Below are 14,465 nucleotides of genomic sequence, written 5' to 3'. Positions count from 1 at the left end.
GTGGTCACAAAGCACCAAGCTGATCTCCCTGTGCTATGTGGCTGCTCCCCACTAGCTATCTATTTGACGTTTGGTAGTGTATATATGTCTGTGCCACTCTCTCACTTTGTCCCAGCTTACCCTTCCCCCTCCCCATGTCCTCAAGTCCATTCTCAACATCTGCGTCTTTATTCCTGTCCTGCCCCTAGGTTCATCCGAACCATTTTTTCTTTTTTTTACTTCCATACATATGTGTTAGAGTCTGTCATACAGTGTTTCCTTGGTTTTAATGACTGGCCTGGGATGGCATGGGGAGAGAACTGCATGATCCTATCAGTGCTGATGCGGTTGGCAGGGCTTCCTCCTGGGCCCAGGTGCCTCAGCACTTATCCTTAGCACTGTCCAACTCTGTCGCTTGTTACCCCAAAGAGAAACCGCCCTCCACCCCCAGGAAGAAATTTTCATTGAAACTGCAATTAAATCTCTCTGGCAGCTTGAGTTAATAAACTCCAAACTCAACTTCCCAATACAACCTGCTCCCTCTTTGCAGCTCCCAGGTCAGGTTGGTCTTGGTGGGTGGAAACTCACATTCCCAGCATTCTCTGCCCCCAAAGGCTGCCCAGGTGTTTGAGACCTTTCTCACTAACCAGTGTGTCTTCTCCTGACCCCCAACAGATACCTTTCTTCATTTAACTGAAAAAGAGCCAACTGGAGGAACTGCCATGGCAACCACCGATAGACACTGAGCTACACTCCACGTTACTTAGGTAAAGAAATGGCGATCTGGAGCCAGTTTAGATTGTGGATAGACTTGGGGATCAATGGGACAAATCTGGCCTGTTCCTGTGGCCCAGTGGGAGAATGCAGATCCATTCACTTGTCTATTTGTCAGAGTTTTACTAGGTTGTAATTGGCTCCCATGCTCCTCCCTCCTTTTCCTTCTGCCTCTCTTGTCCTAGCCCCACCCTCCACCAGGCAATGGGAAGCCAAGACTATGACACCTCTGGTATAAGCTCTGCCAAGGGAAGGAACTGATGGTACAGGGCCGCTCGCTCCACAATGCCCGGGTGCCTGAAGAGTTGTATGCAAATCCAAGTTGGGCAAATCAGGTCATATTTTAAGCACATTGCAGGAAATGTACAGTATCATGGAACCATTCATTAATGCTTGCTTAAATTAAAAAAAAGAAAAACCCTCTAAAGTGCCACTATGTAACTCTTTCACATACCTGATCCGAGTGAGGATTTTTATAACATGGAGTTGTCTTAAAGTAGGGCATATTTCTATGTGCTAACGATGTCCGTTTTATCCTTGTCAAGCTTTACTATTGGATGACAAGGCCCTGGAAAGTATCAGAAAAAGCCTTCCAACAGAAATTAGAAAGCTAAGTGCCTAGCAAAGTGTTTCATGTTATACTCGATATTTTGGAGAGCACTTGTGGTCAAGATGAAAGACCCTCTCACTTAAGGAGCTGAAAGGTTGGGGTAAGTTACTTTCGGTGCCTCAGTTTCTTGATCTTTTAGGAAATAATATGGCCTGGCTGGTCAGACTCAAGGTGAGCACTCTGGTACAAATGAGGGGAGTGTTATGCAAGGGTCTGGCCCTTCCATGTGGCCAGAACTTTTGCTACCTTATTTATCTTGTACAGGGGACTTGGGGGTGATAGTTTAGAATAAACTCTGGATTGGGTACCTTACGAGTCGTACCTTATAACCTTTGTGATAACCCTTTTACATTTCTGAACGGAGGAAATATTAGCTTTCTTTTCTGCCAAGTTCATCTTTTCCTTTTTGACTTAAAATGCTTTTCCAAAGGGGAGCTCTAGCTCTCAGGTCCTGAATTCCAGGTGCGCAGAGAATATTAGAGGCGAAGCACTTGCTGGATCTCTTACTTAGAGGCCTTTGCCATTCTAGAACTCCTCTGATTAGTGACAGAAGGGAGGTAAGTTGGGTGAGGTGTATGTTAGTACCTACTTCTGCTGTTATGTCCTCAGTTACCTAAGGAAGAAGGAGGCAAGTGATGATAATGAAGTACTTCTTTAGAAACCGTGTGTTTTAAAAGAATGCTCTCCTCCCTGGAGCCCGCAGGAACCGTCCTCTCCCTTTTGAGCTCTTTTCTTCCTAATGTTTCCTTGGGAGAAACTCACAGATGAAGTAGGCATTAACTAAGGTCCCATCACAGGGACACTGGGAACCCACCATATGTTGGGGAGGGTATCTGGAAAGCTCAAAGCTGTTACTGGCTATTACAGAGAATATTAAAAGGATTAAATCTTACTTCCTATTACACTCAGGCCCAAATTGCAGCTATATTTCAATGCAAAAATTGCAGTGCCGCTTAAGGAAATTGTCTCTGTTTTCCTGAAATCTATTAACAAAGATTAAACCTCGGTGTCTTGTATCTTGGTTACTTAATTCACTCTCTGGGTTGAAAAGGCCAGGCCTATTTATATTCTTTGGTCTAAACTTAAAAGGTGAACAAAGGCTTTTGTAAGAAAAATAAATTCACATTCCTTTATGGGACAAGATGGAAGCTGCAAATTACTCTTGCATTTACATTTCAAAAGATATCCATTCCTCTCCCAGCTTACCTGCCAAGACCTGAATTCACCACGGAATCTCTATTCAACCTGATGGAATTACTGTTACCTCGAGCGCAAGCTAGAAAGGGATGTCAAAGTATGTTCTCCTGAAAGGGTTAATGAGTTTCTCTGTTTCAGCAATGCCAAGAAAGAGACTGGACTGTCAACATCGTCCAGCATTGTCCACGGGCACCTGACATTCCCTTTTCTTAAATCTGAGAAGTTGAGAGGAGCTACTCTATTCTCATTTCATTCCTGGCTGCCTTGTTAAACTCACTGAGGCTCAAAGACCTTAAATAACCTGCCAAAGGCCTCATGACCAGTAATGGCAGAGCTGGACTCAAACCCGGGTATGCCTGACTGCAGTGGGGTCCATGGCAAGTATCCGATATCACCTTAGAACAGGCCAGGATGTAGATCGTGGGTGGTTCAGGTCCTTCAGGAGGTCAGATAAATCACTGGTGCTTAGTAAATGTTTGCTGAATGAACAACTAAATGCAGAGGTGAGTGGAAGGGGTCTCCCCCACATTCCAGACCCTATATCCTGCGCCCCACCATCCCATGGCTGGGGGCAACGGCCTCTCATTTGGGGTCTCTGGCTGGCTGCGCTTACTCCTTACGCACTCATTTTACGTGTTCATTTCTCCCACTTGCTGTAGAACTTCTTTATATTCAAGACTTCACAATGCGAGCGCAACAAGTGTTTGATGAACCACATCAGGAGCTTCTAAGATGTACTTCTCCTAGACCAGCTCACCAATGACCCAAGACCCAAGGACAGTCTGCTCAGGAATGACACCTGTGTACAGAGGTGCACCTTGAGGTTCCCAATGCTCTTTGCCAGCAGGTTGCTCAGGAAAACTAAGAGCAGGCATTTGTGGAGGAGAGTTTGTGGCAGGTGGTGAGTCAGCCCAAGTCATCCCTCACAATTCCCTTGAGACCCCTGTGTCTGTTACCTTATCCTATTAAAGGCTTCTCTGTAGGCCCAGTCCCAGAGGCTCAAATCCTCAGCTTTATCTTGTGCATCTGCTGTTTCTCTCTTGCTTTCATCTAGTCCTGGGGCGGGGGGGGGGCGCTCAAGAGACATTACCTCCACAATATGGCTTCCATCTGTCCTTGCCTTTTAATCCCACTGCCTTACCCTGGTCACCTTCTCTTTTTCTCAGTGCTTTAGTTAGCCTGCATCCTGCTGAACCACCTTGCACCTTTCTCCTAGGTTGATCTTCCTAACTCAGAATTCTGAATATTTCCATCTCATACCATCATTTGTTCCACACTGGCAATGACTCAGCCAAGTAAACTCTTTTTTCCCTTGAAATTCAAGGTCCAAACTCTTCTAGCCCTTTACGTTACCCATACTTGCTTCATTCTCCTACTGGAGAGGGCAGGCTCTGGCTCTCACTTATTTTTATATCCTTTGAAGCATCAAGAACAGTGCTTTTGACATCGCATGATCTCAGCGTATATTTGTTTCCATTCATTTCATTTGGTGTAACATCTACGGCATGCAGTAGACCTCCAGGAGCAAGATTCTGGATCAGACCTTCGAGCGGACGTTATGCCCACACCCAGAGAGAAAAGCGGTGATCAGGCCACTTGCAAAAGGATGAAGAAGGATGGATTTGATTACATCAGGCATTCTGCTTTGAGTAGGTCATTCAGTTTTCTCTGTATTTCCTGACCTATATCCAGCTCAGTCTTCTCTCCCACTCAACTTCTACTGCTGTCCTGGGTGACCTGAACTTCTCCATGGACACGGGCGTCCACACTTTGGCCTTTCAACAGCTCACCCTCAATGTCAAGGATGTTCCCGTCCTCTCTAGTCATGCCACACACTGGGTTTTGTCACTTCACAGACACCAAAGCTTTGGCCACAGATTCTAATTCTTTTTTACATGAATTAGTACATCCAGTTCCTACGTTCCTTTCTCTCTCTCCCCTCTCCTGGCTCACCTCTTCCTTATCCAGCCCAGGTACCATGGTCAATCACTTTAGCCTCACTGTGACCACCGTCCTTAATTTCTTTGCTTCACACTCCTTCCACTGCACCTACCACTGATCTCACCAATGGCATTCCTAGGCTGCCACGGGCTGCTTGGGAAGCTCTTGGTGCCACACTGACCTGGGCCAATGCATTCTCTGCCCCTTCCCTTTCTAACACCTCCTTTCCATTGGCATTTAAAGCAACAAGGGGAAAATAAACTTGCCTTCACTTCTGGATCTTGCTCTCTATACTCTTCACAGCCAAGTATCTGCAAAGAGTGGTCTCCCCTCGCTGCCCCCACTTCCTCAAGCTCCGACCCACCAATGATGGTGAATCAAAGACTGAGCCTTGAGACCAGCACTGTCCAGTATGATAGCTACTGGCCACATGCAGCTACTTAAATGAAAACCAATAAAAATGAAGTGAAACTAGTTTATGGAAGCCACCTTTCAAGTGCTCCATGTGGTACAGATTTGGAGTATTTCCACCATCACAGAAAGTTCTGTTGGACAGTGTTGGTCTATACCACTCCCAACTTGCTCCTCATACTGCTCTTCCTGTTTTAATAAATAATATCCCCGTGCACCACATGATCCAAATCTTTCATAAGGAGCTGTCACTGTGGATTCCTCCTTCTCAGATACTCCAGTCTGTACACTTCCATTCAGAGACTAAGCCTTGACAATTCTTCCTCTACCCACATCTCCCCATCTTGGTAGCCAGCATCTCAGCTTGGGTCTCCAGCAGCTACTCTGTTATACCAGTGGCTTGTTACTCAGTTCCCACATTCTCTACATGGTAGACAGTGGGCCTTTCTAAAAATGCACAATGGCTCTTCAATGACTTCTTCTGCCTTAGGGATAAAGGTCAAACTTGTCAAAAGGGCAGCAGCCCTTCCCTGACAGCCGCCCTCCCTAGCCCCATCTTCTGCCAGTCCCCCCAGCCTTCCTGCAGCCCCCAAACATGCTTCAGCCTTTGTTCACTTCCGGGCTTTTACTCCTTTAAGTCTCTCTGTCTAAAGCACTCTCTCCTTTTTGCTCAGCTGCTCAGCTCTTCCTCGTTCTTTCTTCACGTCTTAGGTAGATAGCACAGCCTTTCAAACCCACACCCCTGTCCCCATCCCCAGGCCAGGCTAGGTGGCTCTCCCACATGTCCCCCTGTCACTTGTGCTGACTGCATCTCAGATCTCGTCACACTGAACTGCGACGTCCTCATTGTATCCCCATTACCTACGTGGGGGCCAAGCACAAAGGTTGACAATGTCATGAAATCTGATTTCTCAGTTGGCCCTTCATAAACAGTAAAGGTGGTTAATCTTATTGGGTGCTGCAGGAAATGGAACCAGGCCAAGTGCAAAGACTTCTTTGATAAGCCACTTTTAATTAAAAGATGAAACTGTCCCATATCTTTCTAGAGCCATTTTCTAAACTGTGATGTGTGACCCATATGGGTAATACAATCAGTATGGTTGGTCATGATCCACTACCTAAAAAGGATGGAATGGAATAGAAAGTAGCAGAGGACATCAATGCATATTAAGGGTGAATATTTTTCATGAAATCTTTGCTTCAGCTATATTTGTGATATGCGTGTATGTACTGGGCCATACACTGTAAACCTTATCTCTTGCTGTGGCTCACAGAGGTTGAAAAATAAATACTCTTCTAGATAATGCTTGGTTGATTATTCCTGGAGCAGACATACAAATAGAGAACCAGCTTTAGAAACAGCATGTCACATTACACATGCTCTATAATTTTCAGTTCTGTCTTCAAGTGTCCTATAATTTTCATTAACTTTTCAAAAATAGCTTGCAAATTTTCTTTCATTTTGTGCTATCAAAATTATTCTGAAGGCTAATTTTTACCAGCTATACTGAGTCCTCAGCATCTGTTTAGAGATACAGAGACCTCTGCAGCAACTCCATAGAGGGAGGGCTTTCGTCTTCCCTAGTCAGCTTCTGAAAGAACTCCCTAAGAGCAGCACTGAGCTCACTTACCCGGGTATGGTCCACGGAGCTCTGAACACATTAGGTGCTCAATAAATGTCAGTTTGAACACATTCATTCAACATTTTCAGAAATAAGGGTCCCCTACTTGCTACCTGATATTACACATTCATCTGTCCATCCACCCAAACCAGGGTGAAGTGGGGGAGCATCACCACACATGCATTTTTCTATCCTCCCAATGATAAGAGAAAAAAAATCAGCATAATTGGTACCCTGTGCAGTTAGAGAGCTCTAAAAGCCACTACAACTTCCAGGAAGGCCTAAATGTTTTAGTCTGAATTACTGCTGAACTTGTTTGAACTAGGTATTATTATACCTAGAACATTTCTATTTTCCATGAACCAGAAATAAGACAAAGATGCCATTTAAGTTTCTCCATATGTACCAACAGATGTGGATTGATAGTGATTGAGAAGATTCTGAGGTCTTGTCCTGGGCATGGCAAAAGTGATCACAGCAATTGATTGAAAGTTGTTTGTTATAGACAGAGATAGGGCATGTGTCATGTATTTGCCATTCCCCAGGGAAAACCTTACCTTATTAATGGATTTAAGGGTGAATAATTTTCTTTCACTTATCAATTATATAGGAAGTAATCTCATTCTGCAAGTAATAAAATCTATATATATTCATTCAAATTTTAAAAACAAATTTAGAAAATATCATTTATAGCCTCACTATTCAATGATAATAGCTGATACCATTTTCACATCTAGCTTTCCGGTATTTTTCCATATTTATATATACTTTAAAAACATTTGCATATATAATATATTATAGACCTCTTTTTCCCCCTCCACATATCATGTGCCTTTTCCAAGTCCATGAATATTTTTCTTTCCAGAACTTGAAAGGGGAACATAAATCCTACTGGAATTAGAGCTCATAATGGATTTAACTAATTCCCTGCCGTTGGGTATTTAGGCTGTTGCCAATTTTTAACTTTTACAGACATTTTTATAAACATTTCTATAGTTAATTCTTTATGCTCATCCAGATTATATACTATTTGGAATGAGAAACTTTATTTTTACTCTGAAGATATAGGCCATGGTTACTTCCCTTTCCACATCTATTTACCATTTAATGTCCATTAAAGAAGACCACAGCTTTATTATCCAAGAAAAAAAGTTGTCCTATCTTGATCTTGGCCTTGACAAAGGGAGTTCATAAAGCAACAGTGTGGTCTAGAGGGAGAAGGGTTACCTTGTTGGCCTTTCCAGCTTCTCCCCAGCCAGTCCCAGCACCCCGAAAGAACCATGGGCTATTCCCATCCTGTTTTCCCATCTTAAAAATTGGGGCGTTAGACTTAATTCCTTCTATCCATACCAAACCTTGGAATGTAGGGTCTATAGCATGAAGGTCATATTTGCCCCATCCAGGAAACCCAAGGTAAATAAACTGAATCAGTTTGGAAAAATTTAAAGGATGCAAAGTTTCCATCTGCGAAGCATTGTGAGAATACCTCTGTCCTCGAGCTGGAAGCCCCATAAGTGAAACATTTCATAAGCTGCTCATGGGTTGCTTAATGAGGGTTCCAAATGACACCATCAAATTTCTTTCCCTTTGGTACCATTGCTTTTCCTCCTTATGCCAATAAGAATTAAGGGTGGTACAAAGGCATAGTTGATATCAACAAAAACTCTGCGATATCCAGGGAGTGTGTGAGTTTAGGTCTAAACCCTGAGCAAAATTAACAGACTTGATGTTTCTCTTGTTTACCAAAAAACCTCATAGGAAAAATGACAAACTCAAGAAAGGGGATGATTCCACTGATATGTACTCACCTGGTTATAAGTATCCAATTCATTATTGAGGAAACAATGAGATAATACGTACCCAACAAACGGAGGAGGAGAAAAAGAACTCCCAGGGCGTAGGATTTGAGTTCAGGGCTGACTGTCCTACATGCAAAGAAGAGAAGAGGAAAAAAGAAAAGATGCTTATCACTCCACTTTAATTAACAGACCCCAGAGTCATCCGCTGCTGTCCGTCAGAGTCCTTCTGTAGAAGATTATTAATGGTTTTGTGCTTTTGGTTTTTTTTTCACTTTCCCTGCCTAAACTCTGAAAAATCCCTGCAATTGCAGTGACATGAGTTTAGGAATTTAACAGTGTTTTTTATTAACTAAAACTAATCTTATTTGAAGGATGGAATGCAAATTTGGTCCACAAGGTCTTTCATCTTCCCTGGTCAGCTTCTGAAAGAACTCCTTAAGAGCAGTGCTGAGCTCACTTACCCGGGTATGGTCCACGGACCTCTGAACACATTAGGTGCTCAATAAATGTCAGTTTGAACACATTCATTCAACATTTTCAGAAATAAGCGTCCCCTACTTGCTACCTGATATTACACATTCATCTGTCCATCCACCCAAACCAGGGTGAAGTGGGGGAGCATCACCACACATGCATTTTCTATCCTCCCAATGACAAGAGAAAAAAAATCAGCATAATTGGTACTCTGTGCAGTTAAAGGCACTTTGCTTTTGCTGGGACAGGGAAACATCTTAAATTGGTGGGTATATGTATCTGAGGAAAATATTGACAGGAAAGACAGTTCCCCTTATGCTATACAAACAGGCAAGAACCATAAACACCTTTGTCATTCTAGCACCATTTTGTGAAATCAACCAGACTAGCATGGGTCGATTCCCTAGATGAACCACTTGTGAAATAATCCATTCATCTAGATCCAGTTTCAGTACCTTTTAAATTGGAAAGGTACCTTCATATAGTTGCATCACTTTGTTTTGACTCAATGTTCTGGGCTTTGGCTTACCCACAACAGTCCCCGAGCATGATCTTTTCACACATTTTCTAGCACAGTCTCAGAGGGTAACACTTTCTGGGATAAGAGTGACAGGAGAGGGGGTTTGGAACTGGTGACCGATTCCAGATAGAGAGGCCCTCACAGCTGGTCATAGATCACCTGCGTTATGTCTCTTACTCTTGAAACTAGTATTTACTCAATGCTTGTCTTCTCTCCTCGAGGCCAAGGACTGTTTGCATCTCGTTCATCGTCAGTGTGGTGTGTGACACACAGCACATGCTGAGTGAATGTGTAAGTGGGTAGGTGGGTGGGCACATGTCTCCCACTAAGCCCCGGGCAGCCCTTGTCTCTGGTGTGCTGGTAGAGGGGGAGGCATCTGACTGACCACATGCGCTCCAGGTCATCCTGAACACCACCAGCAGAGAAACCTCCTCTTGTCCCGTCCCCATTATGAGTCTCTAGGGAAGACGGGGAGATAAGTGCACTACTCTGCCCCCCGGAAGGACCAGGCTAGACCTAGAGACAGTCCTGTGTGGCTAAGCCTCAGGAAACACCAGGAGAATTTCAGTGTGGCCGAAAGGCCAGGAAGACTCATGTGGTGCAGGAAGGACCCAGGCAAGCAATTCTGCAGAAAATAAACATTAGAAATAAAGTTACCAATGGGACATCTAAATCCAGTGGGATACTTAGTACACAAGATATATAACCCACCTCTGGACTTGGTAGCTAGAAGACTATTCTTAACCGACCCCAGGGGTCATTCCTCCAGTCATCCAGTGGCAACCATCCAATGACCTACCACCTGGTTTGAGCGTCAGATGCGCATGCCTTTGGCTTCTTGGTATATAAGGCCAAAAGACACTGTCACGCCAAAAAGGACATGGATGTTGTTTCCACAATCTTTGCCCTATTTCTGAGATTTTTCAGAGAAAACTAAAAATGTGTTGTTCTTGGGGACATACACGTTCCTTTTCAATTGCAAAGAGTCCAGTATAAGTAAGCAGTCCCAGGGCGGCAGGTCAAGACTTTCCATCGAATGACAGGGAAGCCACTCTCTGGCTGATCAAGCCAGATACCTGTACAATATCAAAGATGACATCAGTGTCATCTTTGACAGTGGACAGAAACACGGTCAGTTCTCTTTCGAATGCGCGTGGAACAAAATCCAAGCTCTCTGGAGTTAATATTGGCGCCACGGTTTCACTTTTTGCACATTCACTTGAAGGTACTGACTTGAAAGACACAAAGATAAAGGCAAATTCTCCTTACCAAGAAAACATGCTGGCATAATGAGCTAGAGTACTTATCACTTGAAGTTTGATTTCCTTTTAGCTATCATGTCACTAGGAATAAAGTGAACAAGATGCTAAGATCTGCCTTCATATCCTGTTGGGAAACTGGTTCCCACAGGAGCAATAATCCTTCTCGGCTTTAGTTACGGAGAAATGGAGGGTTTCGGTCAACATTACTGAAAGCGCCAGGCCAGGCCAGGGAGAGGGCCTTAGCTCCACAACTTACTAGCTACGTGACCTTGAGGATACTGCTTAATCACTCTCTGAGCCTCTGGCGTCTCCCCAACTGAGCACTAATAAAGATGCAAACGCAGGAAGTTAAAACAAGAGTCCAGTGCGGGCACCTAAGTGGCTGCTAGTTGGTATCCTCCCCTGCGGATGTCCTGAGCACTGTTGTTGGCAAGTATGTTTCTGTCTGGAGTAAGAGTGGGAGTGGGTCTGTTGCTCTGGCACGTGACGAGGGCCGGTGCTCATCTGGGCTGTGGCTCAGACTGTGCCCTTGTAACCTCCCTAGAACATCTGTGATGGCAAATTGGAGTGGATGGTGATGGAAGATGGTTTACCCTGGACCCCTCAAAAGGCAAGTGGGCACATACCTCCAGCTATGAGGTAGACAAGGCCCAGCCTGGGTCCTCCAGGCCATCTGTTGCTGGTGCATTGAAAAGGAATCAAAGATTTCCTGAAAATCTCCTAGAGCTATCTATCAAGCTGAGATTTGGAAGTGATTAAGATTTCAAATGACTTTCTGCGTTTGGTCTGCCAGCTACAACTACTGAGCTGGGTTTTTGCAGAGGAGTCAAGGGGAGAGAAAAAAGGGGACCAGTCATTGCTAATGGCTGTAAAGGTCATTTTTCCTGCTTCTTGGTGCCTTTTGTGTGTGAATGGCACAATATAACTTCAAAGGAATTTCTAATAACAAAAAGTAATGCAGCCACCCTAAACCCATACCTGAGATCTGATGCGTTTTGTCCATGTGCATATTATATATAATCATCTTCCATATATAATTTCAATAGTTCATTTCATAAACACTTTTCACATGTTTAAGAATTTTCATTATCCCACCGAGCTGTGGTACTATAATTTAACTCACTATTCCAATTCAGATTTTTCTGCTATTATAGTTGACATTGTCACAAAAATCTGTCTCCACTGAACTAGTTTTCTTGTAGAGAAGTATTTTCTTAAGACAAGTAGCAACAGGTAGGGTTACCACATAAAAAATCTGAACATTTTTATGGCTGTTGACTTACATTTGCCACACTGCTTTTTGAAAGAAGTGATACGATTCTCAAAGCCACCAGCAATATGTGATTTTACCCGTTTTGCTACAGCCTTGCTTACAGCACTGGGTGTGGATTTTTTAAATTTATTTTTCAAATTTAATAAGTATAAAATGGTAATTTGCTATTGTACCCTTAATGCTTCTGCACGTGAAAAGTGCTTTACTAATGACTTTCTAACATAAGTACTTTGTGTAAATTCTTTTCCTCGTGAACTCATAACCAAGATCAGGAAGTGTGGTAGGCACAGTGAGAAAAAGAGGCCAGATAGAGCAGCTGGTGATGTACATTTGTACAGGCCGCATCCAAGCATTTCATTCCTACTTTTATCTCTGGCCCTTGGGATTGAATTGGTTTGTTTAGATAACTGCATCCTGGTGAGATGGATCTGTTTGCTGCCACTTCTGGTTCCGATGGATGCCAGAGCGTGGAGCATTCTGCTTCTACGTTCCTCAAACAGTCTAGATAACTTCGTAATTGTGTAAGTTACTCAGAATATTACTCAGTAATTCACCTTTGAGGCGCCTCATCTGCCCCCAGGACAGGTCCTGAGAGATGGGGAAACAGAATTACGGGGGGGGGGGGTCTCTCCAACCATCCACTTATACAAAAGCAGTCACTGCTTGCCTTCCATTAGCCACTCAGCCCTGCATCACACTTCGTCAATGAGCCCTCACATCTTCACGGCATTTGCACATAAGTGGTCTCGGCAGGACCCACACCACGGCAGGAGGCAGGCAGGACCCATGACATCACCTCTAGTTCCAGATTCAGAAACAAGTCTGAGGGAAAATGGGCCCAAGGTCATACAGCTAATCAGTGCCCGGACAGGAGCCAGACACAGGGACGTGGCTAGTCCAATGTCATTTTCATTTTACTCCAACCATGTGGCTCTTTGCAAATATCAATAAGGGACCACGGTCCCTTTCCAAATCACCTGCAGCGTCTATTCTTGGGATGACATGAAAGTGTAGTGTTCTCTCTTGGGCCGTGCTTTCTACTTTTGGTGTGAGGTCTCTATCAAACGTCACCGATTCCTACCAGCCTAGGGAAGCTGGATTGTAAGACTCATATAGTCCCCGGAGTTCTGATTTCCAGGAGAACTGCAGACACACAGCAGGTGGGGAGGGGGAGACGGGAGGCTGGCTCTCGGGTCCGGGTTCCAGGGGCTAAGCTTACCTGATAAGGATGATGACTGAGGGAGTCTGAGCCATTGCCCCAATCATGCTGCAGACACACATCACACACAGGAAGGTGAGGAAGGCCTCTTGGCAGCCAGGACTGGGGCATTTTCCAGGGACCACAGTCGCATTCTCAGGCGGGACGGTCGTGAGGCACGCACAGCTGGTGAGATTCTGAAAGGGAAGCATTCAGCCCTTTTAACTGGGGGTATCTCCAGTTTCCCAATCCAAAGCCATCCAGCAGCTGGAACTGTCATAGCCTTATTATACATTCTGCAGCATTTCATTAATTAGGCCTGAATAAACGAGTTAGATTTTTTTAAAGAGGCTGCAAAGCACATATAAATAAAGGAATATTTATGGGGAGGAGAGCTGATTTCCCCATCTCCTGTGTATTTCATATCTATGCTCAAGAATCCCTCAATAAGCCGAAATGCAAACAAACGTGTCCCCCCCACCAATACAATTAGAGAGGAAATTGTGCTTCCACAATGTGATAAAACATTGCCAAATTAACAGTGTAATCACTTGCCAATTTGTCCTCTCTTTTATGCCGTTATAATTACACTGAAGTATATTAAAAGAAGTAAATCAGGTAACCCGCATATGGTTGCTGGTTCAGGGCCCAAGGTGGCACTTGGAACAAAGGATGTGCACCGTCATGCGTGAAGTTGCTGAGCTCGTCGGGCTGTGAGAGGGGCCAGCTAATGGGAAAGGTCTCGAGTGGCTGAGAAAGCAAAGAGGGTGCAGAGATGCCAGAGAGTTTAGAGCGGATCGTGCGGAGAGAGCTGGAGCCCAGAGAGATACATTTATTAATATATGATCAGAGAGGAGAAAGACAAGCGGCTGCATTCCGTTTGATCTTCGGGGGGGATTCTTGCCCAGCCAGCCCTGCTCACCAGCACGGTCCTGGCTCACGCTTGAGGAATTTCTGATGGCAAAGGGAAGAGCGGGGACTCGGAGAGGCAGTGCCGTGCCGAGCCGATTAAAGTTCGATAATAATAGTGCAGAGGCCTTTAATGAATACAAAGTGAAAACAATCATAAATGATTCATCGCTTTTCTTTCCAGGACTGCTCGGCTCTCAGGGCACATGCCGAGGTAAATTCTAGTGAGAGTCGAACAAATCCCCTTTGGCTTCTACATTTATTCTCCTCAGTACGTCTCCCCTCATCTTTGTTCCTCTCCTCTTCTTTCCCCAGAGGACATACACATTGGAGCTTTTCTTATGCCTTTAAGCTACATGGGATGCTTTCAGGGGTGTCCAAAGCCTGCTGCCTCCATCCTGGGCGGCTGTGTCCTGCCGAGGAGGTTTTACCCATGCGAAGTCGGGGAGACCTTGGGTGGGGCTGGACCCTTCTTCCTAAGACATCTGGCACGGCA

General features: G+C 44.5%; 1 protein-coding gene across 2 annotated transcripts in view; it reads right to left on the bottom strand.

Annotated features, from left to right (window-relative positions):
- The window catches only part of SLCO3A1 (solute carrier organic anion transporter family member 3A1), a 318,353-nt gene that overhangs the window by 11,577 nt on the left and 292,311 nt on the right, over positions 1–14,465 (bottom strand). For both annotated transcript variants that reach the window (XM_027083145.1, XM_027083144.1), the window contains exons 8-9: positions 13,082–13,257; positions 8,395–8,459 (exon numbers count right to left, since the gene is read on the bottom strand). In XM_027083145.1, the coding sequence (XP_026938946.1) occupies positions 8,395–8,459; positions 13,082–13,257 (241 nt within the window). The remainder of the gene's footprint in view (positions 1–8,394; positions 8,460–13,081; positions 13,258–14,465) is intronic.

Source organism: Aethalodelphis obliquidens, unplaced genomic scaffold, assembly GCF_003676395.1.
Source record: "Aethalodelphis obliquidens isolate GAN/ISIS:26980383/991018 unplaced genomic scaffold, ASM367639v1 scaffold49, whole genome shotgun sequence".
Lineage (NCBI taxonomy): Eukaryota > Metazoa > Chordata > Mammalia > Artiodactyla > Delphinidae > Aethalodelphis > Aethalodelphis obliquidens.
The sequence above is the reverse complement of the archived record's forward strand: the minus strand, read 5'-3'. Positions and strand labels throughout refer to the sequence as shown.